This window comes from Mixophyes fleayi, chromosome 7 (genome assembly GCF_038048845.1).
Source record: "Mixophyes fleayi isolate aMixFle1 chromosome 7, aMixFle1.hap1, whole genome shotgun sequence".
Classification (NCBI taxonomy): Eukaryota; Metazoa; Chordata; class Amphibia; order Anura; family Limnodynastidae; genus Mixophyes; species Mixophyes fleayi.
The window spans coordinates 124,126,437-124,151,923 of NC_134408.1; the positions used below are offsets into that span (position 1 = coordinate 124,126,437).

Genomic DNA, 25,487 nt, shown 5'->3' on the forward strand with positions numbered 1-25,487 from the left:
TCGCTCTTTTAGTGTTAATTTCTTTGGATCCACCTCTGCTCCGCTTCCTCTATCAGTTGGAGTACCACAAGGCTCAGTCCTAGGTCCTCTGCTATTCACTATCTACACCACTTCTCTTGGAAAACTACTAAGCTACTTTGGATTTCAGAATCATCTTTATGCAGATGATACACAAATTTTTCTATCCTTTCCTGATCTCTCACCCTCTGTGTTGTCTCGCGTTACTGACTGTCTTTCTGCCATTTCATCTTGGATGTCTTCTTGCCAACTCAAACTCAATCTTTCAAAAACCGAGTCAATAATATTCCCACCCACCAACAGAAGCTTCCTGTCTGATGTTTCTATTTCTGTTGATAACATGACCATAAATCCCACCCCACACGCTCGCTGCCCAGGTGTAATCCTTGACTCACAACTCTCCTGTGTTTCCCACATCGACTCTATATTTATCTCATGTTACATACATCTAAAGAACATTTCCAGAATACGTACATATCTCAAACAAGACACTGCAAAAACTTTAATTCTTGCACTTATCAACTCCTGCATCGATTATTGCAATTCCCTCCTTACCAGTCTTCCCCAAATCAGAATCTTACTCTTCCAATCTATTTTGGACGCAGCAGCTAGATTGATTTTCCTTGCAAATTGTTCTTCCTCTACTGAGCCACATTATCAGTCTATACATTGTTTGCCAGTTTTTCAACAAATTCAATATGAAATTCTTCTACTGACATACAGGGCTATGAACAAAATTGCACCAACCTACATCTCCTCACTTGTCTCAAAATCTCATAAATCGACACCTCCATTCTGCACAAGATCTGCGTCTCTCATCCACTCTCATTACATGCTCCAATTCCCGGTTATAGGACTGTTTGTGAGCTGCACCAACTTTGTAGAATTCCCTCCCTCGCACAATAAGACTTTCCTCTTGTCTTCAAACCTTTAAGCGTTCTCTGAAAACCCACCTCTTCAGACAAGCTTATAATATTCCTCAACCACCCTCTTAATTTTCCTAGGTTACCCTATTACCACCCTCTACACAGCTAACAGAAGACAACACCCCTGTGACCAACATTACTGTGTGACTGGATTATATGGCCCGATAAATACTTCTTACCTTTGCATTCTAGCTGGACCAATATGCAATATGTAGCACTTACCCTCATGTATCAGACTCCCATTGTCCTATAGATTGTAAGCTTGAGAGCAGGGCCGTCTTACCTCTCTGTCTGTATGTATTACCCAGTATCATTTCATTACTGTCTTTGCTCCCAATTGTAAAGCGCTATGGAATTTGCTGGCGCTATATAAATAAATAATAATGATGCTGCTGCTGCTGATTGGTGGATTATGTATATCCATATAGTACAATTCTTTTAGTGAAAGGCAAATTTGTAATACCGCCTGTCAAAATCCTGCTCTTGCCCCGGGAGTTAGTATTAATGTGATAGAAATGTGGTTTGACAAATCTCCTGCTTTGATGGGACAGTTCTGATTTTTGGACACCAAAAAATGTAGTGGCCTATGAAAATATGGTGTGGCCTCTGTAAAATAGCATGGTTGGGAAGACCAGAATGTTGTTCTTGATACGTGGGTGGGATTTGAGTGGATTATAGGTGGGGCAGATTTTGTCCTGCTTTTTTATTATCAAATATTGATAGTTATGGTTTTTGGCCAGGCCTCAAATGCTTTGAGAACTGAGTAACACCCCTGCTTCACAAGACTATTTAATAGTATTTACCTCCAGTTACCTGTGCACCAGATTTCATCAATGTCCCCTACTGATTGTAAAACACAGTATTCTATGTTCTACAACCTAGTTTAAAATGTACCCATCTCCTACACACAATGAAGCCATTGACTCCTGCTTCAGTGACATCACTGTTTCTTAATATTCTGCATTCACACGAATGTTGGTTCAGCCCACAGAATGGCTGCCTCTCCTGTTTGTATGTTACTAATACTCTTTAAAGAAAAACCTATCCCAATGTTAATAGTTGCTTGTCCCCTCTGGAACAAAAGTCAAACAATTGTGTATGTGTCAGGGAGCGGTGTTACAAAGCAGTACTGATATGAACGCGCTGCATGTCATCTTATCACATACACTGCAGACTTTGTCCTTTAGCTATTAACTGTTCCACGCAGAGGCCAGAACAATAAGGCCCTTTTCATTGCTAGGCTTTGAAGTTTATGTGTAGAATTAACAATAGAGCAATATTGTGTTGCAAAATCAACACTGGCTTGTCCGATCAGGAGCAGTTACTTGGACTTTTTATGTAGTTTGACCAGCATTATAGATATGAAAGGTGAGAAAATATAAAAGTTGCGTAAAAGTCAACAAAGGTTGGGTGTGAACATTTTAGTTCAAGATCGTACCCCAGCACAGCGTGGTGCGCTAGCTCAGCAATATGTTGTCATCTGTAGAAATCCTGCAGAATATTTTTGTTTTACAATCCATTGAAAAAAACAAAAAAGACACAGGCACAAGCTCTATGGTTGCATCACAATGCATTGACATTAAAGAAGATCGAAAATGTGATTGGTGAAGGGTTTAAAGACTATTATTGTTGTCTGCTTTGCCTTCCGCTGCTTTATCACACTACTTCAGGTATTATTTCAGGTGTTATAAGGTGTAATATCAGGTATTAGAAGGATAAAAGTGTTGCTATGAGGAACACAATTAAATTCAAGCAAAATTAGTACTTGGACCACAATAGATCAAGAAAATAATATATTTTTTTTATAATAAAGGTTTTTTTTATGGAGGGTCGGTGAGCGTGAGTTCACTTTGTTCAACTAATTGTATTTAAAACCTTTGTGTATTGTGTTTAAGTATATTTTTTTCGGAACAAGGTACATGGCCCAGCCCCTTCTCATCAGAGGTGGGGGTGAGGCTGAATTCTCTGGCCAGCAGCTGAGAGATTGTATGAGTGTAGTGGAACAGAATCATAGTGATCAGCATTCCCATATAGCTGTGGTCAGGGAACAGGGGTAAATTACCCCAAATGGGGTAAAAATGAAGTTCCTGGGGGTAATGTTGCCGATTCACATGCTGTCAGTTAGACTGTGGATCTCTTTAAATGTGAAATTAATGTTGTACCAGAAGAGCCTCAAGGGTTGGCAGAGGCACTTCTTGAGCTTCGATGTAATAATGAAGCATGTATTGCATTTGAAAACAAAGCAGATTTGTCATATTTTTGGATGTCAACAGCTGCAAAAGCATTCAAAATTGCACATGAGGATTCAGTCAAAAAGTTGTTGCCTTTTGCAACAACCAACCTTTGCGAACAAGGATTTTCCACTCTAACGAACATAAAAACAAAACAGAGAAATCGATTGGATGCTGAAGACTATATCCAAATTGCTCTGACATCAAAATGCCCCAATATTGATGCTCTCATATTAAAAATGAAGCAACATCACCTGAAGTTTTGAAGTTGAAGCTTTCAAAGAAATTTTGAATAGATTCAATAAAATTTTGAATTCCAATAACTAATAATATATGATTTTCTTCCTTTCAAATCAAAGGGGTAACGTTATCTAAATATATTTTGGGGTAAAAGGTAAAAAAGGTTCCTGACCCCTACCGTATAAGATAATGAAATGCGCCACCTGAAAAAAAAAGTGGGTATAAATAGATAAAATTGCAGTGCACTGGATGGGGAAGACGGAAGGCCTCCAATAGAACAGCTTTTAATGATTACACAAATACAAATAAACAAATAAAACATCGGATGTTGATAAAGTATAGATCAATGTGAACCATCATCATGATCTCACATCTGAACATGAATCAATACATACAGACATCAACTACAAAACCAAACAGCGTTTCTTAGCTTCGGCAAAACACTGCTTAAAACCCCCCAAAATAACCTAGATGATGTAACACCCACCAATCACATGTGAGGATGCTTTTTCTGTGTCTTTACATTTGGATTTGAAAGTAGAGATTTGACCACAAACCTTTACAAACAATGTGGAAACCATTGTGATAACAAGACGTGATCTTGTCTACGCACCGCCTCATGTCTTCTGGCAACATCTACATTTCTTGGAATCATTTAAAAGTCTTTTTTCGAATATGCAACACTGTGACATTTATATTCCATTAACAAGCACTCTCTCTGTGTGACACTGCTACAGAGGTCACCAACACGAGATATGTAATGAACCATTGATTTTCAGAGATAAGATGATGTTTTCATTTGTAAAAAAAATAAAGCCTCCTAACTACCCTCAACATAGTAAATATTCATTATTTGGACTGTTTATCTATTATTGGAGACACAGTAATTGGCTTGTCTTAGATGCCAGATCTTCATACATTAAATGTTGACAAAACCTATATATATCATATATGTGGCCAATGTTACGTCCGTCATTAATGTGCATCAATCTACAAACAGTAAAGGAAATTAATTTTTGAGGGCACATCAGTATGCCCCACTGTTCACTATGAAAGCTCAGAGAACAATGATTTTTATACACTGTAAACAGTCTTTACTATGGGTCAAAATACCTGACATTGGACCCTGGAACCTGAATCTAAAGTGTCTTGTTTGTCCAGTGTACAATAAAGATCCCAACATTCCAGTGGGGGGAAAAATTGAGACAAATTGTCTTCTCCCCCAATCCACTTTCCCAAATCTATAAACCTAGGCTATTCCAGCAGCCGTCAACACTTAAAAAGCCAGAAAGCTAGTGATAACTTCTGCTTGGACTGTATGAGACTAACAAAGGGTTTACTGCTTTCAATATAATGTGTACTTAATCTCCTCCCTTCCGAACAGTGATTCTTTGGTGGCGGTTCCTTCCCTGAGATAACCACCATTCACTCACTGTATTTAGCAGCACTTCTGGCACTGCTCAGCTCTCTTCACATGGGAGATCTGACACAGCAGTTCTTTCACTTAGAGACACTGTGTAAAGCTGGGTACACACTGAAGAATTGTTCCGACGTGCTATCTCAAATACCTACGACTGAAGGTCCGATCAGTCTGGCGATTCATCCATACACACTGACACAATTTACCTTCAGATCTGTGCTCTTCATCTGGTCCTTTGTCTGGTCCTCTAGTCCGGAGAATGACAGCACAATATTCATTCATTCACTATTGTCACATTGTCACACTGATTATAACTGGCTCGTTATTGCTATCTACATGTCCTAACGAATTTCGTTAGCTTCTGTGACTCTGAAACTAAATATTCTGTCTCAGAACTAACAAATTAATTATTCCTTCTACAGCACTCTCAACATTTATTCACTTTGACATTCAGTGCTAACATCGGCTGAAAAGAGCCCAACTCTGTAAACTGTATGGAGATCGTCAGCAGGAGTGCATACACACTTCATGATCGTTAGGTGATTGATCGAAAAATATTGAACGGTACAACCAACCAAATGAGGTGATAATCGTCTATTTGGGCAGACTTTTGACCATCGTGTCACTACACACACTGACCCGACTTTCGAACGAGCGGTCGTATGTCGGCTGGTTGAGCCGATTATTGGACAAAAACCCTGTAGTGTGTACCCAGCTTAAGATTTAACCTGCTTCACGAATATTTTAGCAACGCTGAAGGTGATCGACTGAGGTCTCCAAATATAACCCAACTAAATACAACAGATGGTACTGTAATTATTAGAACTAAGTTGGGAAGGACAGGGGAGTTAAGTAAAATTTGTATATAAAGAGCAAAGTCTCTTTACAGACACAATGAGTTGTTGAATGACCTGGATTATAACTCAAACCTATAGAAATACTTCAATTTTTTAAGTAAAACAGTTCACAAATAGTGTTCTTCAAATACTAAATATTTAATGAGGTCAGAATTGTCTCGCTTAGTGTGATATTAGTTTGTTTGTTGTTCGGCTACTTTGTCCTTTGATATCAAAGACACTATAACTACAATGTTTTTTCTTTTAATTTTCTCATTCTCAAACTAGACCTTTTTATATCCTGTATATATTGGCCTCTTATATTTATGGGGTGTATGATAAACACTGAAGTGATGATAACAGAACTCACTGATTATAAGCTATGACATCAGAACCCTTGGTTTGTAAGGATATTTGCAGAAGTAAATATGTATAAAACTTTATATGTCTCAAAAGAGACATGTGAGTTTAAGGTAATAAGGCTGCAAGTTAAATGATTCACTACTGATCAAGCAACTTTGGGGGGTATTGTTTCCCACAGCAACCAATCAGATCCTTGTTTGCATATAAGGCAGCATAGTGGCTTATTGGTTAGCACTTCTGCCTCACAGCACTGGGGTCATGAGTTCGATTCCCAACCATGTCCTTATCTGTGTGGAGTTTGTATGTTCTCCCCGTGTTTGTGTGGGTTTCTTCTGGGTGCTCCGGTTTCCTCCCACATGCCAAAACCATACTAGTAAGTTAATTGTCTGCTATCAAATTGACCCTAGTGTGTGTGTGTTAGGGAATTTAGACTGTAAGCTCCAATGGGGCAGGGACTGATGTGAGATCTCTGTACAGCGCTGCGGAATTAGAATCATGAGAGATAACATGCATTTCTTCCTGGTAAAATAATTTATAAATAAACAATATATTAAGAATTTATGGAAGGAGGAGTACACTATTACCCATAATAAATAATGGAAATACATTGAATTATTAACTTCACAAAGGAATTCAATTGAAGTCTTAGAAAGAGGCTATTTTTTATTTTTTGAAAAAAAAACCTACTGCTAGATAACCGGAGGGTCTCCAGCTGTTGAACTACAGCGAATTGAGGGTTTCCTTTGCTTGCTCTCTAGGTATAGCGATCTTCTCCTTCGCTGCCGTGAACTTGACTCCTGGACGCAAGATCTTTGTCTCCCAAGTGTCGTCTGGATATCAGGCTTTTTCAACCCCCAGTCCTTCCTCACAGGTAGGGATCACATCACAACTCATTAGTAATTTACTGCTACAGTAATTTTTATAATTACTGCCAGGAGGCCTCATTAAATTTCATCTAATGAATAAATATTGTATTTTTCAACATGATTACCAGAACAGCTTAAACTGTGTGCCATAAACAATTATTTTTCTCCACGCTTTATCATAGTTCAATGCAAGCCTGCCATTTCAGAATATATTTATTAAATGATGTATACATATTTTATTGTACTTTGGGATATTAGATTTGGCAATTAAAGTGACGGAACTGATTTATTGATGCACATATAAAAAAAAAGATGAACAATGGGGAATGCTGTATGTCAGTGTACACCCAATGTGACTTTCAGAAACTAAGGTGACTAAGAGTAATTGGGAATAAAGCTTTATAAACATACTTAGACCTTAAACTAAAATTACCACTTTACCTATATTTGTAGGAAATTATGGATATTTGTTGTTTGGACTCTGTAAGAATAATATCTACTTGTAGCTCTGGAAGTAACCTAAAGCTTAATCTTCAACTCTCTCGGCAGACTCCACTGCTGAAAAGTGTTAAAAAACGACACAGTGTAACACTGGTGCAAGTGAGAGTTATTAAAGTTCTGACAGATCCTAAATGACTTTTCCAATCCCCAATTTTTGTGTAAGCATAACGCCCCTACCGAAAATGCATTAAAATATAATCTTCGTTTCTATACATTAGATTTCAGGAAGTGTATCACCCGATTTAGCCTCGGGCAGCACTGTGGCTAAGTGGTTAGCACTTCTGCCTCACAGCACTGGGGTCATGAGTTCAATTCCCAACCATGGCCTTATCTGTGTGGAGTTGGTATGTTCTCCCCGTGTTTGCGTGGGTTTCCTCCCACACTCCAAAAACATACTAGTAGGTTAATTGTCTGCTATCAAAATTGATCTCTCTCTCTCTCTCTTGTGAATGAGTTCCCTGTACAGCGCTGCGGAAATAGTGGCGCTAATTAAATGATGATGACTGGCAGGCTATGCTGGGATTCGTAGTTCTACAGCAGCTGGAAAGTAAATTGATTGCAACTGCCTTAGTTGGAGCAGGCAACCTGACTTTTTAACAGCTGCTAAACTACAACTCCCAGCATGCTCAAAGGAAATGAATAAGCTTGAAATGAACATGTTACTAAAGTTTGGCTGCATCCAATACATCTAGGTTGCATGATGATTTGAGAAGAGTACGTCTGCTGCTTACTTACTTTCACTCGTGCCATTTATCTAACTATCAAACATACATTTATGGGAATATCATATCTTGCAAACTGGTGTTTAGCTACGTGGTTACAGATGCAGAGTGATCATGAAAAGAACCAATTTACGAATTATATTATCCAACTAAAAACAATTCTTGCAGCTGTCATGCAAAGTTTAGCTCGGAAAAATGAATGGCCCCTGGATAAGATGCATCTCACTGTGGATGTGATGAAGAAATACAAGGAGGAATTTTCACAGCCGGCTAGAGAGGGAGCGTACATATATGGTCTGCACCTGGAAGGTAGGAGGGTGTGAGAGTTTACTTTGGTAGTTCATTCCTTTGTATTCAGTGGTGTTCCCTACCCCCCATTTTATCCATGTAAAATTATAAACTGGTCCTTCAGTCACATATATCCCACACCAATAGGCCCACTTTTCAACCAACCACGACCACTTGCTTAACCTTTCAAGCTCCATGAATGCTGTTCATCATCACTAGAAATTATTCAGACACATAACAGAATGTTGAAGGCTCCCAATGTTTAGCTGCCCCTTACTCTATAATGAAACTCCCATCTAGTACATTCACATTGAACCTCCTACTCAAACTAAACAGATGAACAATTCAAAAAATAGAATTGAATCCTCAAACTGATCTATAGCAATATTAACTTATATTTACATACATCCAATGACCTTCACTCCTGTGCACACTGTTCACACTCATTAATCACACTTCATACACATAGAGTGTACATAAGGACAGAATAAAGGTTTGTTCGGACTAACTTTTATTTTTAGCATACCCAAATGCTCCTACGTTAACCAGACGGATTTTTAAACAAAAGGGTCATAAATGCATATGAGCATTTTTTTTATTTTTAGAACATGCCATGTAGAGGTGTTCCAAAGGAGGACAGCTTCATTTTCCACGTTCCTGGACACAGTGAGAGGGGCGGAGGGAGGGGGGTAATGAAATATCTGTCTGGGATGTACCATTAGACAAATACTTCTCATTGTGATGCATAATAGTTCAAGTAGAAAAAAAAAGCAGTGCACTCATTAACAAATGTTCATGTTTATTACCAAGAACGAATACATTTCTGTTGTGCTGGGGTGGTGGAGACATGCCAGGAGTTACAGCATATAGGCATGACCTCACATCCCAAATATCCAATAGGAACACAGGACAAATGTAAGGTACCAACAGCTGTCTGAATCTGGCTGTTGTGTGAAAGCGTTCACATCCCTTTAATGTTTCCATATAAAAGTGGCAGAAAAAATGCACTTAAAATATAGTCTCCCATAGGCTATACCCCACCCCCACTGGTTAAAGGTCCATTCCTGGGGGACCTTCTCCAAAAATCAGTTTGAACTGAGCTAACTAATGAACTCATAAATCTGTCTATGGATTGACCACCCCTATACTATTAACTGTGGGGTGTAGACTTGGCGGACGCTCCAACTTGAGTTAAAGTGCTCTCAACCCTTAATCCCTTAAAAGTGAAAAGAAATGAGCAACTTTTTAAGGGCGATTCCCACCACTACATTCTAGAGTTTTGATACTGTGTCTAACACCTTAGAACGTGGCACAGCCTATTTATCATGCGTTAATCATCATCATCATTTATTTATATAGCGCCACTGATTCCGTAGCACTGTACAGAGAACTCATTCACATCAGTCCCTGCCCCCATTGGAGCTTACAATCTAAATTCCCTAACATACACACAGACAGACACTAGGATCAATTTTGATAGCAGCCAATTAACCTACCAGTATGTTTTTGGAGTGTGGGAGGAAACCGGTTATGTCAGACTAGTATAAATTGTATAAATTGCAATGCATTCAAAACTAATCACTAAAACGAATCTAAAGCATGCATTAGTTTGTTTTACCATTTTTCCAGTGTATATGTGTGAACAAGCTATTAAAAGGGAGACTCAGATGATGGATAGAAAAGGAAAGGTTATTGTTCTTTTCAAGCTCCACTCTTGATATACACTTGATAGAGTACTTTAAACCATCAGGAAGGATTTTTTATTGTTCTAGTGAAAAAGATTTGTTCTCCAAATATAGTCGTTGTAATACATAAATTAAAAATGTCCTTTTGCACATCAGTGACTTAAAATCCAGGTGCTCATGTAGGAATAGTCCTATGGTTTGGTTGTTTGTTTTGAAATGCAGATCATATTACTACTTCACAATGGCACCAGGTGTATCTTATTTTAATTCAATCTTTCATGTGCTGTGTTGTTGCAGGAGCTCAGTGGGATATTCAGGGAGGACACATCGCAGAAGCTCGTCTAAAGTCTCCCAATCCAATTATGCCAGTCATCTTTGTGAGAGCTATACCCAATGACAGACAAGACACAAGAAATACATATGAATGTCCAGTCTACAAGACAAAATTAAGGGGTTCAACCTATGTTTGGTCTTTTCACTTGAAGACCAAGGAGAGACCTTCCAAATGGATTCTTGCCGGTGTGGCTTTACTGTTAAGTGTGTGAAATAAAAAGAGTGCTAATTGGAGCCAAGTAGGTTTTTATTTTATTGACTGGGCATTATGGGCAGCACGGTGGCTTAGTGGTTAGCACTTCTGCCTCACATCACTGGGGTCAGGAGTTCAATTCCCAACCATGGCCTTATCTATGTGGAGTTTGTATGTTCTCCCTGTGTTTGCGTGGGTTTCCTCTGGGTGCTCCGGCGCTATATAAATAAATGATGATGATTATGTCTGTGGAAAATTAATAAAAACCTTGGGTCCTAAAATATTTATTTACTGGATCATTTGGCCTATTTTTTTTTTTAGTAATGTTTTACATAATTGGTTATTACCTCCCCTCCCCACCACTTCAACAAGCAGCAAGATGTTATATCATTTAAAAAAAACATCCAGTATACAGTACATTTTTGCAGAGTTGGTAAAAAAAATAAATGCCAATCTAGGAATGGTTCTAGAAAACAATGTGGTCCAAAGGTGCACAAGCCCTTTAAAGATTTTCTTATTCCAACCAACATGGCGGACATGTTTTATTTGGCAGCATCTGAAAAACTGATTAAAAAGTTAATCAAAAAGTTGAAAGTTTACTGGTATTCAGATCATCAGTGCAGATTAGATATTTGCACTAACAAGCAGGTACTAATCAGTCAATGTAGCGACAAGTTAACGAATAAAAGCATGCAGACATGGTCAAGGGGTTCAGTTGTTGTTCACACCAAACATCAGAATGGGAAATGAAAATTTCTGGTAACAGATGGGGTAGTTTGAGTATCTCAAATGCAGATGAGCTCCTGGGATTTGCACCCACAAGTCTCTCACGCAGGGGTTGACATGTGGACCTCTTATGTGTGGTACGCTGGGGCTCAGCAGCTGTCTTACTAAAGCAGCCGAAGATGGTTGATATCTTCGTTTCAGTAAACTTCGACTGCTTTAGTGCAGCAGCTCCAAGGTTTCCTTGAGGAACGAATGATGTGCACGCGGGTCTCCAGAGGGCAAGTCTCAGGCTGAATGTGAACTGAGGGCACATCAAAGTTGCATAGCATGAATGTTTAGTTGTTGGTCCTATTGTCATGGATATTAGTACAAAAAAAAATATTTTATAATATATATATATATATATATATATATATATATTAAATAATTTATTATACACAGACATTAGTTGAAGTACCCAACGTTGGCCAGGTTTAAAATGTTCAAGTTATTAAGCTATCAATGAGTTGGATGTAACTGTCCACCTTTTAAAAATAATTAGCTGCTCTTCCAACACACTCATGAGGTGACTGCCCAGTGTCATTTTTGTTTTTATATTAAAGATTACCAAAATTAATCCAGTGGAAAGCCCAGATCAGGCCGCCCTAGACAAAGTTCTGCCCAGTGTATACCAACGGGAGGTCCAACCGGAACCCTACCTGGCCAGGACGCAACTGGACCACCTCATGTTGGTTTCATCCCAATCGGTGCAGGGATGTCTAAATGCATAACCTGACAAACAGACCAATGAAAATATATATATTTATATAAAATTTACACACGCATCACCCACAGCGGTTGAAGTGGCGGTATAGAAAATGTAAGTGAATGGAATTCATAGTTTTATATTCAAAAAGTAACCAGTCCACTTTGACCAGTGTGTGCGCAATTTGTAAATCTACATTTATTTCTCTGGCACACCGATAGATAATGGTTGCCAATCCCTGCTCTACAGTTTACAGAGAATAGTGCAAAAAAACAAAAACCCCAACAAACGAAAGTCAAGTGAGCCGCAGGTCTGTGACCAAAAATCCTTTAACGAGAAAAGTCAGAGAAAGGCCAGACTGGTTCAAACTGACAGGAAGGCGACTAACTCAAATAACCATTCATTACAACAGTGGTATCCAGAAGAACATCGCTAAACACACAAGTCAAACCTTGACATCTACCCAGTACTAGATAGGAGTAACTAATAAAGTGGCCGGAGTGTACATTTATTGTACAAAGTACAATTTTAACAGTAGTCGATATTGCAAAATGTGGTCTTTCACTCTCTTGCTTCTCAGCAGCAGAAAGAGGAAAATAAGGACTATATTAAACAAATGAAGTTATTTTTCAGACAAGCAATTTAGAAATGTTTTTTCTACATCATTGATAGATCCATCCTTTTCTTCAGAACGTGGACATCAGTTTTACAAACATGATATTGCAGAAAACAAAAACCACAAACACCTTGAACAGAGATGTCCAAACTTAGTCCTCAAAGGCTACCAACAGTTCATGGTTTCAGTATTTCTTTACTCATGCACAGGTGAGTTAATCCATTTGACCGGGTTAGTAATGATCACATCTGTTTCTAGACAGAAATCCAGAAAACAACCTGTTCGTAGCCCTGGCGTTTGGACACCTCTGACCTAGAACACACCGGTGGTAATCGAGTTATCAGTGCTGTAAACACAGTTTACTCCTACGTAATTATTCTGATAATGAGCAGAGCGACATAGAAACACTACTTAACCAATAAAGAGACAGAAGAAATCCAATGACAGGACATCGCAACACTTCCAAATGACATCACTTACATGCACTACTTGGAATTTTCAGCTTTTGAAGCGGCACACTTCAGCATTATAAATCATTGTTAGTCTCCACCCATAATTCGGACAACAGAGGGCAGGAATTAGCCTGAAGTAGCATAAACGTGGAGGTTGTTTATATTGAAGAAAAAGTATGGAGTTTAGCAAGAGTAAACTTAACATTCAGGGTTTGGTAATTATCAGCCAATCAGAGATAGGGCTTTGGGAGGGGCTTCGCTGGGTGAGGATTACAAGGGAAGTAAGTGGCAGTGCGCTCTCTTGCCTTCTAGAAAGTACCCCCTCCACCCAGGCCCATTTGTTTGTTTTTGTCTGTGCATCATTCGTTGCTTTTTCCAGTCAGTGGCCATAATGACACATTCATGTGTCGTATTGTGTACTCTCCCAACAAGGATGGGCAATTTGACTACCCCTTAGGGGGGTTATAGGGCACTGCTCAGTCAGGCGGGCCTCAGCTCTTGAGCCAAAATGGAGTAGAGTTTGGCTCCACCACCCAGAAGTGTCCCAATATTTAGTTCAAAGTTTACCGTTGATGGCTGAACACCGATTGGTCCAATTTTCCACCATTTCAATTAAATTCTTCAATAAATTTGTGACCTTTCATTTGCCAAACAAGTGTCTTGTATTCTATAAGATTACTTCACTTACCAAGAGTTAAAGGTAAAAGTTAAGTTAATAACCACTAGTTGGATTATGTATGCAGCCCTTTAAAGAACTATAAAACTTTGAATCTTAGTGGTTGTTGCTTGTCTCTGATTTAATCTCCGCAGGAACAGCAATTACCTAAACAACTTGACTATTATGCCTTTTATATATCATCCTGCATCAAATTTATAACCAGCTGTACATATTTTTTTCCCCATTTTAATTATGTATTCTGAAAATAGATTAGGAACAAAACAGTATGCATGTTTTTAACAAGCTTTTCCCAAAGATGCTTATGGGAGATAGGACTTGTAAATGGGAAGAGATTCCTTCCATTAAGGACCAGTGCAATAAACGAGACACAAACAGTTAAATGTAAAGTAAAAAAAAAACCAAAAACTTTTATTAAACATGAACTGAAAGCTGGATCTCAAGCATATTACACTGTTTAGTTCTAAAATAATGTTGGTGTATTGTCAGGTCTCAGTTTTTTTGCATGTTATCCTGAAAAGTAAAGTCAGTATGCACAGTATCTTTTGTTATAGAAAAACAGTCTGTATTTTCCACAAGAGACAGGTTACAATTAAAAAAACTCAAAGCAAAGTAATATAATCTATTATTTTCCTACAACGGCAGGCACAAAGACCAAGCAATGTAAGGAACTGCAATATTTACATGCATACATTAGCCTCATTTGCAATTAAAAAAAAATACAGAAAAGAAAATAGTGTTGTATCCATTTCCTAATCCGCATAATCCCACAAGGAGACAGATCCAGCAGTCAATTAAAAGTATACAAAACATCTCTATAACTAGCTTTTAAACCAGGTATAAAAAAAATGTAACTGAAATAATCCTTTTAGCTCTTACAAATGTTTAAACCTCAATAATCCAGTATAGTTCTCTGTGGCAATCACAGGTCCACATGAAAAGTACACGAGTATTGTCAGAATTACCCCAATACAGCATTGCTCTGTGAATCGAACATTGAACAGTACATAGATGTGCTTAATTTGCTGTTCAAGATCCTCTAATAAAGGAAAGAATGAAATACAAAATAACCCAAACTGCAAATATTGGGTAGACGTACACGTTATTTAAAAAAGTAAAAAAAAAAATGGAAAACTAAAAGATTTTGTTAACAGTAAAACTATTTGTATATACACAATTTACATAATTGACTAAACTATTTTTTTTTTTTTTTTTACAATGTCATTCAGTATTTTTTTACAAGTTCTAATGACCTGAGCATTAATATGAAAACTCACTTTGCTGTGGTTAGATGGTGCACATCAGGTAAAGTTCTAGCAAAGCAGGTCATGAACTTTTTTATATGAGTATTTTAAAGTTAGGTCCCTCCTGTTTAACATTCTTTTTTAAAACAAGCAACTATATTACAATCTTTTGATACTCTATCCAGCTAGGTTGTCTTCTCAAAGACGGCTTATAAGAACACTTCTTTTGAGTTTTTGCTGCAGACTTTAGTGATCTACAAGAACTAGAAGCATATAAACAAAAGTAAAATTAGTTATCATATACGGAATGTTGTGTAGAATAGGAATTCCTGGAATCCTGTCCTCATGGACCAATATGTTCATGTTTTCTAAAGCTCCGCTGAAGCACAAGTGTCGATTACACACAGACACATTTTAAAACCAATATCCTCAAGTGGTAGTAATGATTTCACTTGTGATTCTGTGATACTACCTGGAAATTATGCAGTTACTGGTTCTTGGAGACTGGAATTTACGAAACACTAATGAGGAGCACTAACTAGTTTAACAAAACGTAACTTATAATGGACAACTCTAGGCTAGACACATACACAATATATTTCTCATGTTACATATATTACAGTAGTTCAGGGTTTCCCAGCTCCAGGTCTCTCCAACAGGTCAAGTTTTGAGAATTTCTTTAATCATACACAGGCGAGTATCTATTTGGCTGGGTAAGTAATTATCCCAACTGTTCTCAAGCACAGGTACCCACAAAACAAACTGTTGTGGGTACTGGGGGGAGTGGAGTAACCCTGCAGTAGACAATGCGCTAACTTTTTTTTCTGGAAAGGATTTTTTTGTTGGCTTTTATTATACTTTTGACCCAGACAAAAGATAGATCATTTATGACTCTACACCAATTGTTCAACAGCTAGCATGGTATTAATGTCTCTCTAGCAAATAATAGCGACGATTGTCACTGGTGCTTTGGTCACTAGTAAACGTCCATGTTCAAATCATTTTCAGTCTTCCATTTCAAGTTCACGTTTCAAGCTGTGAAGAACAGAACAGAACATTTATTCCAGGTTTTGGGGGTTACGAGCGCAGTTTGTGGGACAGATGTAATACTAGACCAATATGGTACCTGCTTAGATATGCATGAACGTTGTCAAATCCATGGTACTTGGCCAGGTAAACCAGCACGCCTGTGGCACATCTGCCATTGCGCTGTCTACAGAAACTGCAGTTACAGATTCCTCTGCACGGCGGGCACTGCCACTCCTGGAAAGGAAAGTGTACATTTAAAACAAAAATTGTACATTAAAGCAGAAGAACAAAATTAAAGTAGCTCAAAGTTATTGTACTCCATAAAAGACCATTTTCAATACCATCCTGGTTAAGTCAGGCAGCAGAAGCTAACATTACTTTATGACCGTTTGTGACATTCAGGTAAAGGAAACTCACTGGATCTAGTAAAGCGGCCTTCACATCCTCTCCGTAACGGTTCTTGAGACAAGGACCACAGAACTGGCCCCGCACTCCCATACACTCAGGGTTCCGGCAGTTTGTTTTTGTATCTATAGTCTTTTGACGACACTGATGGCAGGTTGAACCCTAAAACATAAAAACACAAATGTTAACAATTATATTTAAAATAAGCAAATATAAAACACTAGCTTGTTGCCAGAAATTTAAAAGGCTTGTTATGCTCAGCTTTTACGAAGACCAAATTATACTCTAAATATTCCACCTACATTAGGAATGTGCAGAGCAATGCCCATGCTAACGTTCTAAAAAATGGCGCATAGAGTACCACACAATTTCTCACAGCAAGAGTTGCACAGCGCGACACTTACAGTTGCTCTGTTGTAGACTTTCTCACGAGCGTTCATGCAGATGCCCTCCAGCTCCTCTTCTGTGATGTCATCAACGGGGCGGATTATATGGGGCAAGGTCATGGAACTTTGGCGACGGACTCTAGGTACATAATTGTCATCCTGCAATGCATTATAACAGGTATATATGTAAATTAATGCAAGGGACTGGAAAAGAAAACAATACACTGCCCATGGTTTAAAGACAACCTGACACAAATTTGAGAAACTGTTATGTGTTTTTAAAAACACAAGACACCAAAAGGAGAAGGCAGCTTCTTATTTATCTTCCCTGTCTCACGAGCACTCATTTCTGGGAAATAGCAATGTGGGAAAGAACCATATTGGAGAGAAGACCTTTTTTTGCATACAGTACATGCGGCTTCTCCATGCTCTCCCTTGAGTGGAGAGCACAACACAAAGAACAGGTTGTCACAAATGGTGTTCTGTAAATAACGCATTTCCTCACATGTGACTGTCTCTAATTTTCTCTGCAACCAAATATTTAACAGAGAAATGAAGTCTTAAGATATATTCCTCAGGGCTTTAAATGTAATGCTTGAGCACTCCATTTACTTAAGTATGGCTGCACATTTGCTATGAAAAATTATAATATTGTAAGTCTATAACAGGTTCACGCCAATGCCATATGCAATTATCTTTTGCATTATCCCTCAGCCAACTGTTTCATGGCCTCAGTGCAACTGAGCACCCTGATTGTGAGCGATTATGAGACAAAACTTACGTCAAATTCATCCTCCAACTTTCTTTTCTTAACCAAGTAGTAGCGGTCATCTTCTTCCTCGTCCTCCAGACCTGGGCTGGGCGGGCCATCAATCAGCGCTCGCGACCTGGTATTGGGACGAGAGGATCTTTCGGGATTCCTCCTTATATGTCCTGCAGACTGTGGTGTCCTTGGAGTGCGTTTTATTTTCTGACAAAAAAAAAAAAAATTAACAAAATTATAATATAATGGCAGAAACACTTCTTCTCTATATTACCGTTTCCTTACAGAGCTAATAAAATGATAATCACTCCTAGCACTATCCAATAAATTTAGGCCATAACAGGACTTTCACAATCCACATAATAATGTATACATTTTTTTGTGATTGCATCATTAACTCACATCAGAAAATCTAGACTGTAACAGAGAGGGGTGAGCAATATATTATTGTATTACATACACAAGTCATCTGCAGAAATACAGACCAATAGGTTACTTACAGAGGTTGTAGGAGGGAACGGACTTTTAATTAACAGGAAGTCTGGTATGGTTTTTAGTTCCGCCATTAACTTTGCAAGCTACAAATGATTAAAAGAAATAAAATTAAAATCCACTTATAAAACAAAAACATACAAATATTCGAAGGAAATATTTTTATTCTGTAACATAGGTTTAAAAAAAATAATTCGACATTGAATACATTAGTCATGTTCTAAATTTACTATGCAAGGATATTAAAAAGTTTTTAAACATTTTGACATCCAGTTTCGCCAAGATGCTGCAATCATGTCTGTGTGCGTGTGTGAATGTTAGGGAATTTAGACTGTAAGCTCCAATGGGGCAGGGACTGGCGTGAATGAGTTCTCTGTACAGCGCTGCAGAATCAGTGGCGCTATATAAATAAACTAGGCATTTATATAGTAGATGATAATGAATTTGTCCTTAAGGCCAGGGACTTTAGTGGTATTTATTTTTAAAGTGCAAAAGACAGTGAAGCCACATGTCAAATGCGTTTGACGTGTTTGTTTTACTTAGCTTTGGGAGGTGTTGACCAGGTGATAAACGCACTAAATAAAGCAGGCAGAGTTTGGAAAATTGCAATGCTTCTGAACTGTAGTAATATCGCGAAATGCAATTAGGTTATTTAAAACAATGCTTTCAATTTCCAAACCCATTTTCATGTCTTGTACCAACTTTAATAACTAATACCACACACAAAAGATGGACTATAGTGGGTATGAGCCTTTAAGAGAAATGCTTCCTACACAGCTTTAGTTTATAGGGTAAAACACTTGTGAATGTATGTTTGTTGTGCTCACACTGGATTTCTACACAAAAGTAATATTCCAAGCTTACATGAGTGCAAGAGATATTACTTACCACAACACTAGTTTGAAGATTACCAGTACGCTTAAACTGTTTTATAACAAAACATTTACTTTGCACAGCACCGAGACTGATGCCACTGTACAAAGTAATAAATTGTGGTTTACAACAAAACATGTAACAAATTATGATTAACCGACCCCAAATTGTAGTTCACAAAAAGGGAAGTATTCTTCTACATCAGGCCTGTCCAACCTGCGGCCCTCCAGATGTTGTGAAACTACAAGTCCCAGCATGCCCTTCCAGCTATCAACAGGTTGTCTACTGGCAAAGCATGCTGGGGCTTGTAGTTTCACAACACCTGGAGGGCCGCAGGTTGGACAGGCCTGTTCTACATCATCCATGGTTTCACATCACTTACCATTTCTTTGTTCTGTTTAATATTCAAAGCACGTTTCTTTAAGAAATCGGGGCCGCCCTCACTATCCGAGACATCAGAATCCTCAGGCTTCACTTCCTTTTGAATGTCTTTCTTTGGAGTGTTTATTCTTGGACTCCTTTTGGATGAGAACTTTAGAGCTACTTTCAGAGGCCCATTTTTTTTGGCTTGACCTCTTGTGGACCTTCTAATCGCTTTAGGTTTTTCTTCCTCTGAATCAGATTCAATTTTCTACAAAAAACAAAACAAAACAAAAAACTTTATAAAACATAAGCCAGTTTAAGACTCATTTGGAACAATTTTGCAATGGAGCAGACAATCTAATTTAATTTAAAAAGGACAGAATATCAGTACCAGAGATTTCCACATTTCTAAATCAGAAAAAGTGATATTGGCATTGAAGACCTAATTCCTCTTCAGAAAATTAAGGTAAATACAGTTATCTCCCTCACCCAACAACTCACCATTGCATTATGGATTTCATCCCCTGAAAACCCAGAAAACGATTCTGTATCTGAATCCTCGGTAAATATTCTGGCCAGTTCTTTACTTGTACCTTTTCTAAACATGTTTTTCTGCACAAGGAGAAAAAAAAACAACAAATTACATACACACACACATTTAGCAGTCATTTTACATAAAATGCTCAGAACTCAAATCACATTTACAAGTGCACTATAAAAGAATAGCTTTTGTTACTAAGAAAACGGTCGAGGTCTAATAACCATTTCAGATCCGTTGTGGCAGTCATCAAGCATCTTAGGTCAGGTGACATTTCAAAAGGAGAAAATAAGTAGACAATCTACTTCTAACAATTACTACCTAGAACCACCAGCCAAAAGTAAAATGAAATTACAGGAGACTGTGTATATTCAGAAGGGCTCTATAGAAATATTAGCAGAGGCATGCAGGTTCTAATCAAGCACAACACATAACTTGCATTTCCAGCATGGAGGGCACAGTTGCCAAGCATGCTTCTACCACACTTACTGTGTTTGCTAAATTGTCAGAGCCATAACTGTCACAACTGTCATCGGAGGATGACGAGGTCTCCATGGGAATTAAATTCACATTCCGGAATCTCTGGAAATTCTTTTTCTTTTCACTTAGCTGCAAAGAATAAAGCAGTAGCATATTTAACATAGCCATAAGATATAAAAAATAAGAAGGTCACAAAATAATATGGAGGGGGAAAAAAAAAGCACCTTTAGTTATATTGTAATAGTTGGAGAATAAATATTATGTGGACTTGTGTCCCCATTTTCCCCCTCTCCCAAATAAGTACTGGTTTACCACTGCTTGTCAAACATCATGTTTGTCTTTTTCTAAAGGTAACCAGCTTAGGATGTCACAGCCTCACATTTTAAATAGTCAGTAACCTTCAAAGAAAATAAAAAAATCTGCAAATTAAACAAAAAAAAAACAAACATCAAGTGTTCCAAGAGTTTAAACCCAATATTTATAAAAGCAAACTGCACCATTTTGATAAATAGTAGCCACTTCCTGTTCAATAACAGCCTCACATACAGGAAACAGATGTGTAAACCCAGATTACTTGAACTTAGAAATACCAAACAATTATAAGATGCAGACAAGGCATCCAACCCGGTCAGTTACAATTGTGGGATACTGTAGTTTGTAGAGGATGTGGTGTATATAATATTAAAGCAAATTCATTTATATAGGGTTTTAAAAAAAATAAAATAAGCCATGCTTTACCACGATCTAGAATTTAATACTCATAACTACCAAAAATTCCCACTTGTGGAACAGAAGAGGGGGGATGTCTATAAGGAAAACTTGCTGCAAGTAATGGTAAGCCTGCTTACCTTTTTATTGTGTACTCATGTAAGAAGAACCCAGTGTGTGTGTGCGAGATGTGATAAGTGTGTACTAACGAGGTGTGTGTAGCAATGAATTAAATTTTTCATAATTATACTTTTGGTGCTGGAACAGGCACTGCAGAGGTGTGACATTCCAGCGATAGAATCTGAGAACCACTTCTACCTCACCATTCTAGTGAAAGTGCTGTTGTGCTTTAAGATAACCACAGGCCTGCATATAAACTTACCACTGATTTCCTCTGCTTCACTGGTGGATAAAGTCTATACTACACATAGCAGTCCTCTACATCAATGTTCCAGTGATCACCCTATTTGTAGCGTTTGCTGGGATGTCCCAGAGAAGCACAAGAGCTCCTCTCAATTACTTCTGGATCCCATCCCAAACACCGTAAAGAGTGAACAGACCAAAAAGTGGCTGGCTTCCAATGGGAGAGGAAGAACACAAATTGCAAGGAAAAAGAATTATGTTACCACTGCAGTATTTAAACATACAAGTACAGTGTTAGCACCCAGACGCTAGCCTATGAAAGACAGATCGAGAGAGTGACAGCATATACATTCCCTTGAGTGCTCTCAGTGGGTGAGCTACTAAGCACTGAAGGTGATCTCTTGTGAGCAACTTATCAATAAAACTTCTAATACCGCTTTCATACTGCCGCCCCGGCAATATCCCGGGTTTTTGCCGGGGCTCGGAGCGTCCCAGCTCAGAAACACCATTCATACTGCACCTCGGACCCGGGAATTTCCCGGGTTGACCCCATTCATAATGCACAAGTCTGTGCCCTGGCAATTTGTGGGAGTCATCACCAGAGCAGTTTTCATTGGCTGAAAAATGGTGATGTCATTGAAAGGTGACTTTTTTCTTCCACGGGCTCCCACCGATGACATCATCCTCCAGAGACAGGCAGACAGCCAATCAGCTTGTTTTCTATGCAACCCGGGTTGCACCATTCATAGTGCAGGCAACCCGGGTCCGACCCGGGAATTACCCCTCAATAAATCCCGGGTTGAAGACCCGGGTTTTTAGACTTGTACCATTCATACTGCACCAAGACCCAGGTCGTTTGAGCTCGCCCCGGCAAAAACCCGGGATTTTGGTGCAGTATGAATGGGGTATAAGATGTAGATTAGACACTGCAGGTTACAAGCCATGTAGATCTTTTCATAGTGATCTCTTGCAGGACCTCTGCAAAGTCACCACGCTATGCTGTAGAGTACAGATCACCGTGAATAAACCAGTGGTGAGGGTGTATACAGTGGTATGTCATACCGCCACTTCTACTGGCTTCATTGTAAATCTATTAAATTCCATTCCCTCTACATTTTTCATACCGCCACTTCTAAATTTCTACTTCAACCACTGGATACAACTATAGCACCCCACTTTCTTTCAGGACTAGCAAATAGTGCTGTCTGCAGATCTATGCAGCATGTAGATAATGGTACCATGATGAGCTTCAGGTGGTTTTATACCCCCCCCTTAACTACATGCCCTCTCTCAACTGATATTTTTTAATCGTAGTCATTGCATCTGTAGAGGAAAATACACGTACAATAAAGGAAGTAGAAGAGGGCAAATAGATAACCCTAGCAGTGCAAGGCACTAAATCTCTTTAAATTAATGTGTATTACATGAAAGAGCCATGCCTCCCTTCCCCCTAGGCAAGGGTTTAAATAACTACCCTTGTGACAAGGCAAATCCTGATATCAATTACAAAGGCTCATAAAAAATAAAAAAAAAATACAAAAACTGAATTACAGCTGCAAAATGAAGGTCACGTTATGTAGAAATGTTATCCTATGTGTTAAACTAGTAATAACACATTACATATAAACAGTTTATATACAATCTATACACCATGGTATAAATTGTGAAAACACAGATACTGCTGCAAAGATACTTGTCCAAGACTATTAAATTGTTGAAGTTTGACTACAAAAAATTAGTACAAACAGGCAGTTTTACTTCATCATACTCTGCACATATCATACACTGGTTTCAGAAAAAACAAGGGGGTCTATTAATGACCAAACTTAAATTGTTCACATTCATTTTAATGTCTTATAGCAATGATAAGAAATGAACATTGCAATTTATTAAAACTGATTAACTGGGACAGTGGCTCCAATATCTCATTGAATAATCTTTAGTAGAGCGCAATTTTTTGCGATCACTTTACTTACAGGATTCTATGGCGCGGCTGAAATTGTGATGGGGAGAGCACGAAGATCCCTCTCCAGCAATACTCTCCCCATAGGTTATAACCAGGGCCGTGCGACTGCTGACGGGGGCATAATTTAGGAGTACTATAGGTTAACTTGGTTAAAATTGAGGGCTAGGGGGGCAGCATTTGTCTTTCACCCAAGGCGCTAGAATTCTAAGTTACAGCTCTAGTTATAACAGCTAACGCATTAGCTACCCAGTTTTTGGGGTACTATAGGTTGATATAGACCCCAAGGTCGAAATATGTGCTTCCAGGGTGACACTGCCACAGCAGATTACCACGTGGAGATCCTGCCTGAGAGCTGTGTAAGTGAACTTTCTGTATTGATAGCGTGTGTGTATATGTGCTGCAAGAACACAGTAACACAACAAGTACAGACAAAAATAGAGCTAAAACAGAACACATAGCTGCAGGCACAGTGACATCAATCTACAGGGCTAGGCATGCTATATATTTATAAATTAGTAGAAATGCACACTGATGGATGGATACACAGGGCTAGATGTTTATACTAACACATGGATGCACACTTTCATACATTCACAATGGGTACAGATGCTTTCATATAACAGAAACATAGTTACACTGGTTTATCTTTCCAGTGGTGAATGCAGACTAACAGCTGCTCCTGTCACTTGTATGGTATAAGTATTATTATATGTATATTATATAGCATTATTATATGTATATTATGTGGGCAGTACATGAAAGTGAGAGGAACCTGCGGTCACAGATATTATATATTATACCCCCCTCCCCACCTGTACCCAGCACTGCAGATGTTGCTCGGGGTCTATTTCGCGGGCTTAGCTCAGTCACGTGACCTCGGTGCAGGGGATTACACGTGTTCAGCCAGCACAAGAGCCCGGCCATGGTGAGTCCTACACCCCCCAGCACACTACACCCGGCCGGTCTGTACCTCGGCTCGCAGGACATTGCAGTGTCACAGAGACTGCAGATCAGACGGTGGGCAAGACTTTAACTCCAGAACCCATCCCTCATAGCTATGCAACTATTATTTACTGGTCTCTATATAATAAGTCAAAAACCCATAATAAATTGCAGCCTGAACCATAGTGAATTGCACTCGAATCAGTCCCAGCTTCTATCCTGCAAACCCCCAGAAGCTGCACTGTGCATGTACCTTCACATAACATCATACACGTGTTACCAGTTACCACATCCCCGCACTCACCTGTAGCTTGAAGGGGTCCATGGTGAGCGCTGTACTGTACACACAGATGTGCTCCCGAGTACTCTGATTTCCCGCGAAAGTTTCAGCGCGGAAAGTTAGTGATGGGCGGGGGGCGGAGCCGAGCCTGCTGAGGTCCTGTAAGAGACATAAATCTCCGCACAGAGCCGGTGACAATACCGGGCGTAACTCCCCCCCGCCGGGCGCTGCCAGCTGACCCCAAACAAGCATAGAGGTTGTTCCGCAGTCACTTTGTTTTATGGTACGTCCAAATGGTTTTTAGTTATTTTATCAACTGAATGTAGTGTATACAGCGGCCATGACCACCTAACCCGCGGCAGTCTAAGATTTATTATAGCTGAAGGGGAAGAAGGTGAAAAGTTGAATCAGTATCTGTTTCCTCTTGTGGAATGTATTGTGCTCTAGCAAACATTGCAACAGCCTTCAAAGGGATGCAAGTCACTATATATATATATATATATATATATATATATATATATATATATATATATATATATATATATATATATATTTTGCAGTGGAACTCAACGATCTGCTCCCCATTGAATCTCAATACGTTCTCGCACCCCTTGAAAAATGTGCTACAATTTTGTTGTTACTAAATTGCATTTATTGCAAAACCATTTATTGAAAAATACATATATTTTATTTATTTAACTTTAGAAAGTAAACAAAAACATATACTATGACAGTCATTAAATACTAATATATAACGTATAAATATGTATATGAAGAAACTAAAAATAAGAAAATATGTCTAAAAATAATGTATCATA

The 25,487-nt window shown here is 38.6% G+C and overlaps 2 protein-coding genes and 1 long non-coding RNA gene across 3 annotated transcripts in view; 2 read left to right on the plus strand and 1 right to left on the minus strand.

Moving 5' to 3' along the window:
• Positions 1-10,685, plus strand: part of LOC142098555 (dynein axonemal heavy chain 11-like) — a 325,973-nt gene extending 315,288 nt beyond the window's left edge. Inside the window, exons 81-83 of the mRNA XM_075181390.1 lie at positions 6,793-6,905; positions 8,292-8,432; positions 10,394-10,685. Of these exons, the coding sequence (XP_075037491.1) occupies positions 6,793-6,905; positions 8,292-8,432; positions 10,394-10,641 (502 nt within the window). The 3' untranslated portion in view covers positions 10,642-10,685. The remainder of the gene's footprint in view (positions 1-6,792; positions 6,906-8,291; positions 8,433-10,393) is intronic.
• A 3,754-nt stretch (positions 10,686-14,439) lies between these two features.
• On the minus strand, positions 14,440-24,795 carry CDCA7 (cell division cycle associated 7). Its single transcript, XM_075180622.1, has 10 exons — positions 24,694-24,795; positions 20,420-20,539; positions 19,894-20,004; positions 19,412-19,660; positions 18,165-18,242; positions 17,683-17,871; positions 16,920-17,060; positions 16,528-16,677; positions 16,208-16,344; positions 14,440-16,116 (listed from the first exon to the last, which is right to left on the minus strand). Exons 1-10 carry the CDS (start codon positions 24,712-24,714, stop codon positions 16,086-16,088), a joined length of 1,227 nt encoding a protein of 408 aa, XP_075036723.1. The 5' UTR covers positions 24,715-24,795; the 3' UTR covers positions 14,440-16,085.
• Positions 24,749-25,487, plus strand: part of LOC142098120 (uncharacterized) — a 53,199-nt gene continuing 52,460 nt past the window's right edge. Inside the window, exon 1 of the long non-coding RNA XR_012678299.1 lies at positions 24,749-24,952. This is a non-coding gene — a long non-coding RNA (uncharacterized LOC142098120). The remainder of the gene's footprint in view (positions 24,953-25,487) is intronic.

Bases quoted from the DNA above. Each gene is read 5' to 3' on its own strand.
- CDCA7 (XM_075180622.1), bottom strand. From the start codon at position 24,714: ATGGACCCCTTCAAGCTACAG. The intron at 19,661-19,893 runs GTGAGTTGTTGG...TGTTTTTTGTAG, and splicing joins ATGAAATCCATAATGCAATG to AAAATTGAATCTGATTCAGA. The intron at 18,243-19,411 runs GTAAGTGATGTG...AATCATTTGTAG, and splicing joins TTAAACAGAACAAAGAAATG to CTTGCAAAGTTAATGGCGGA.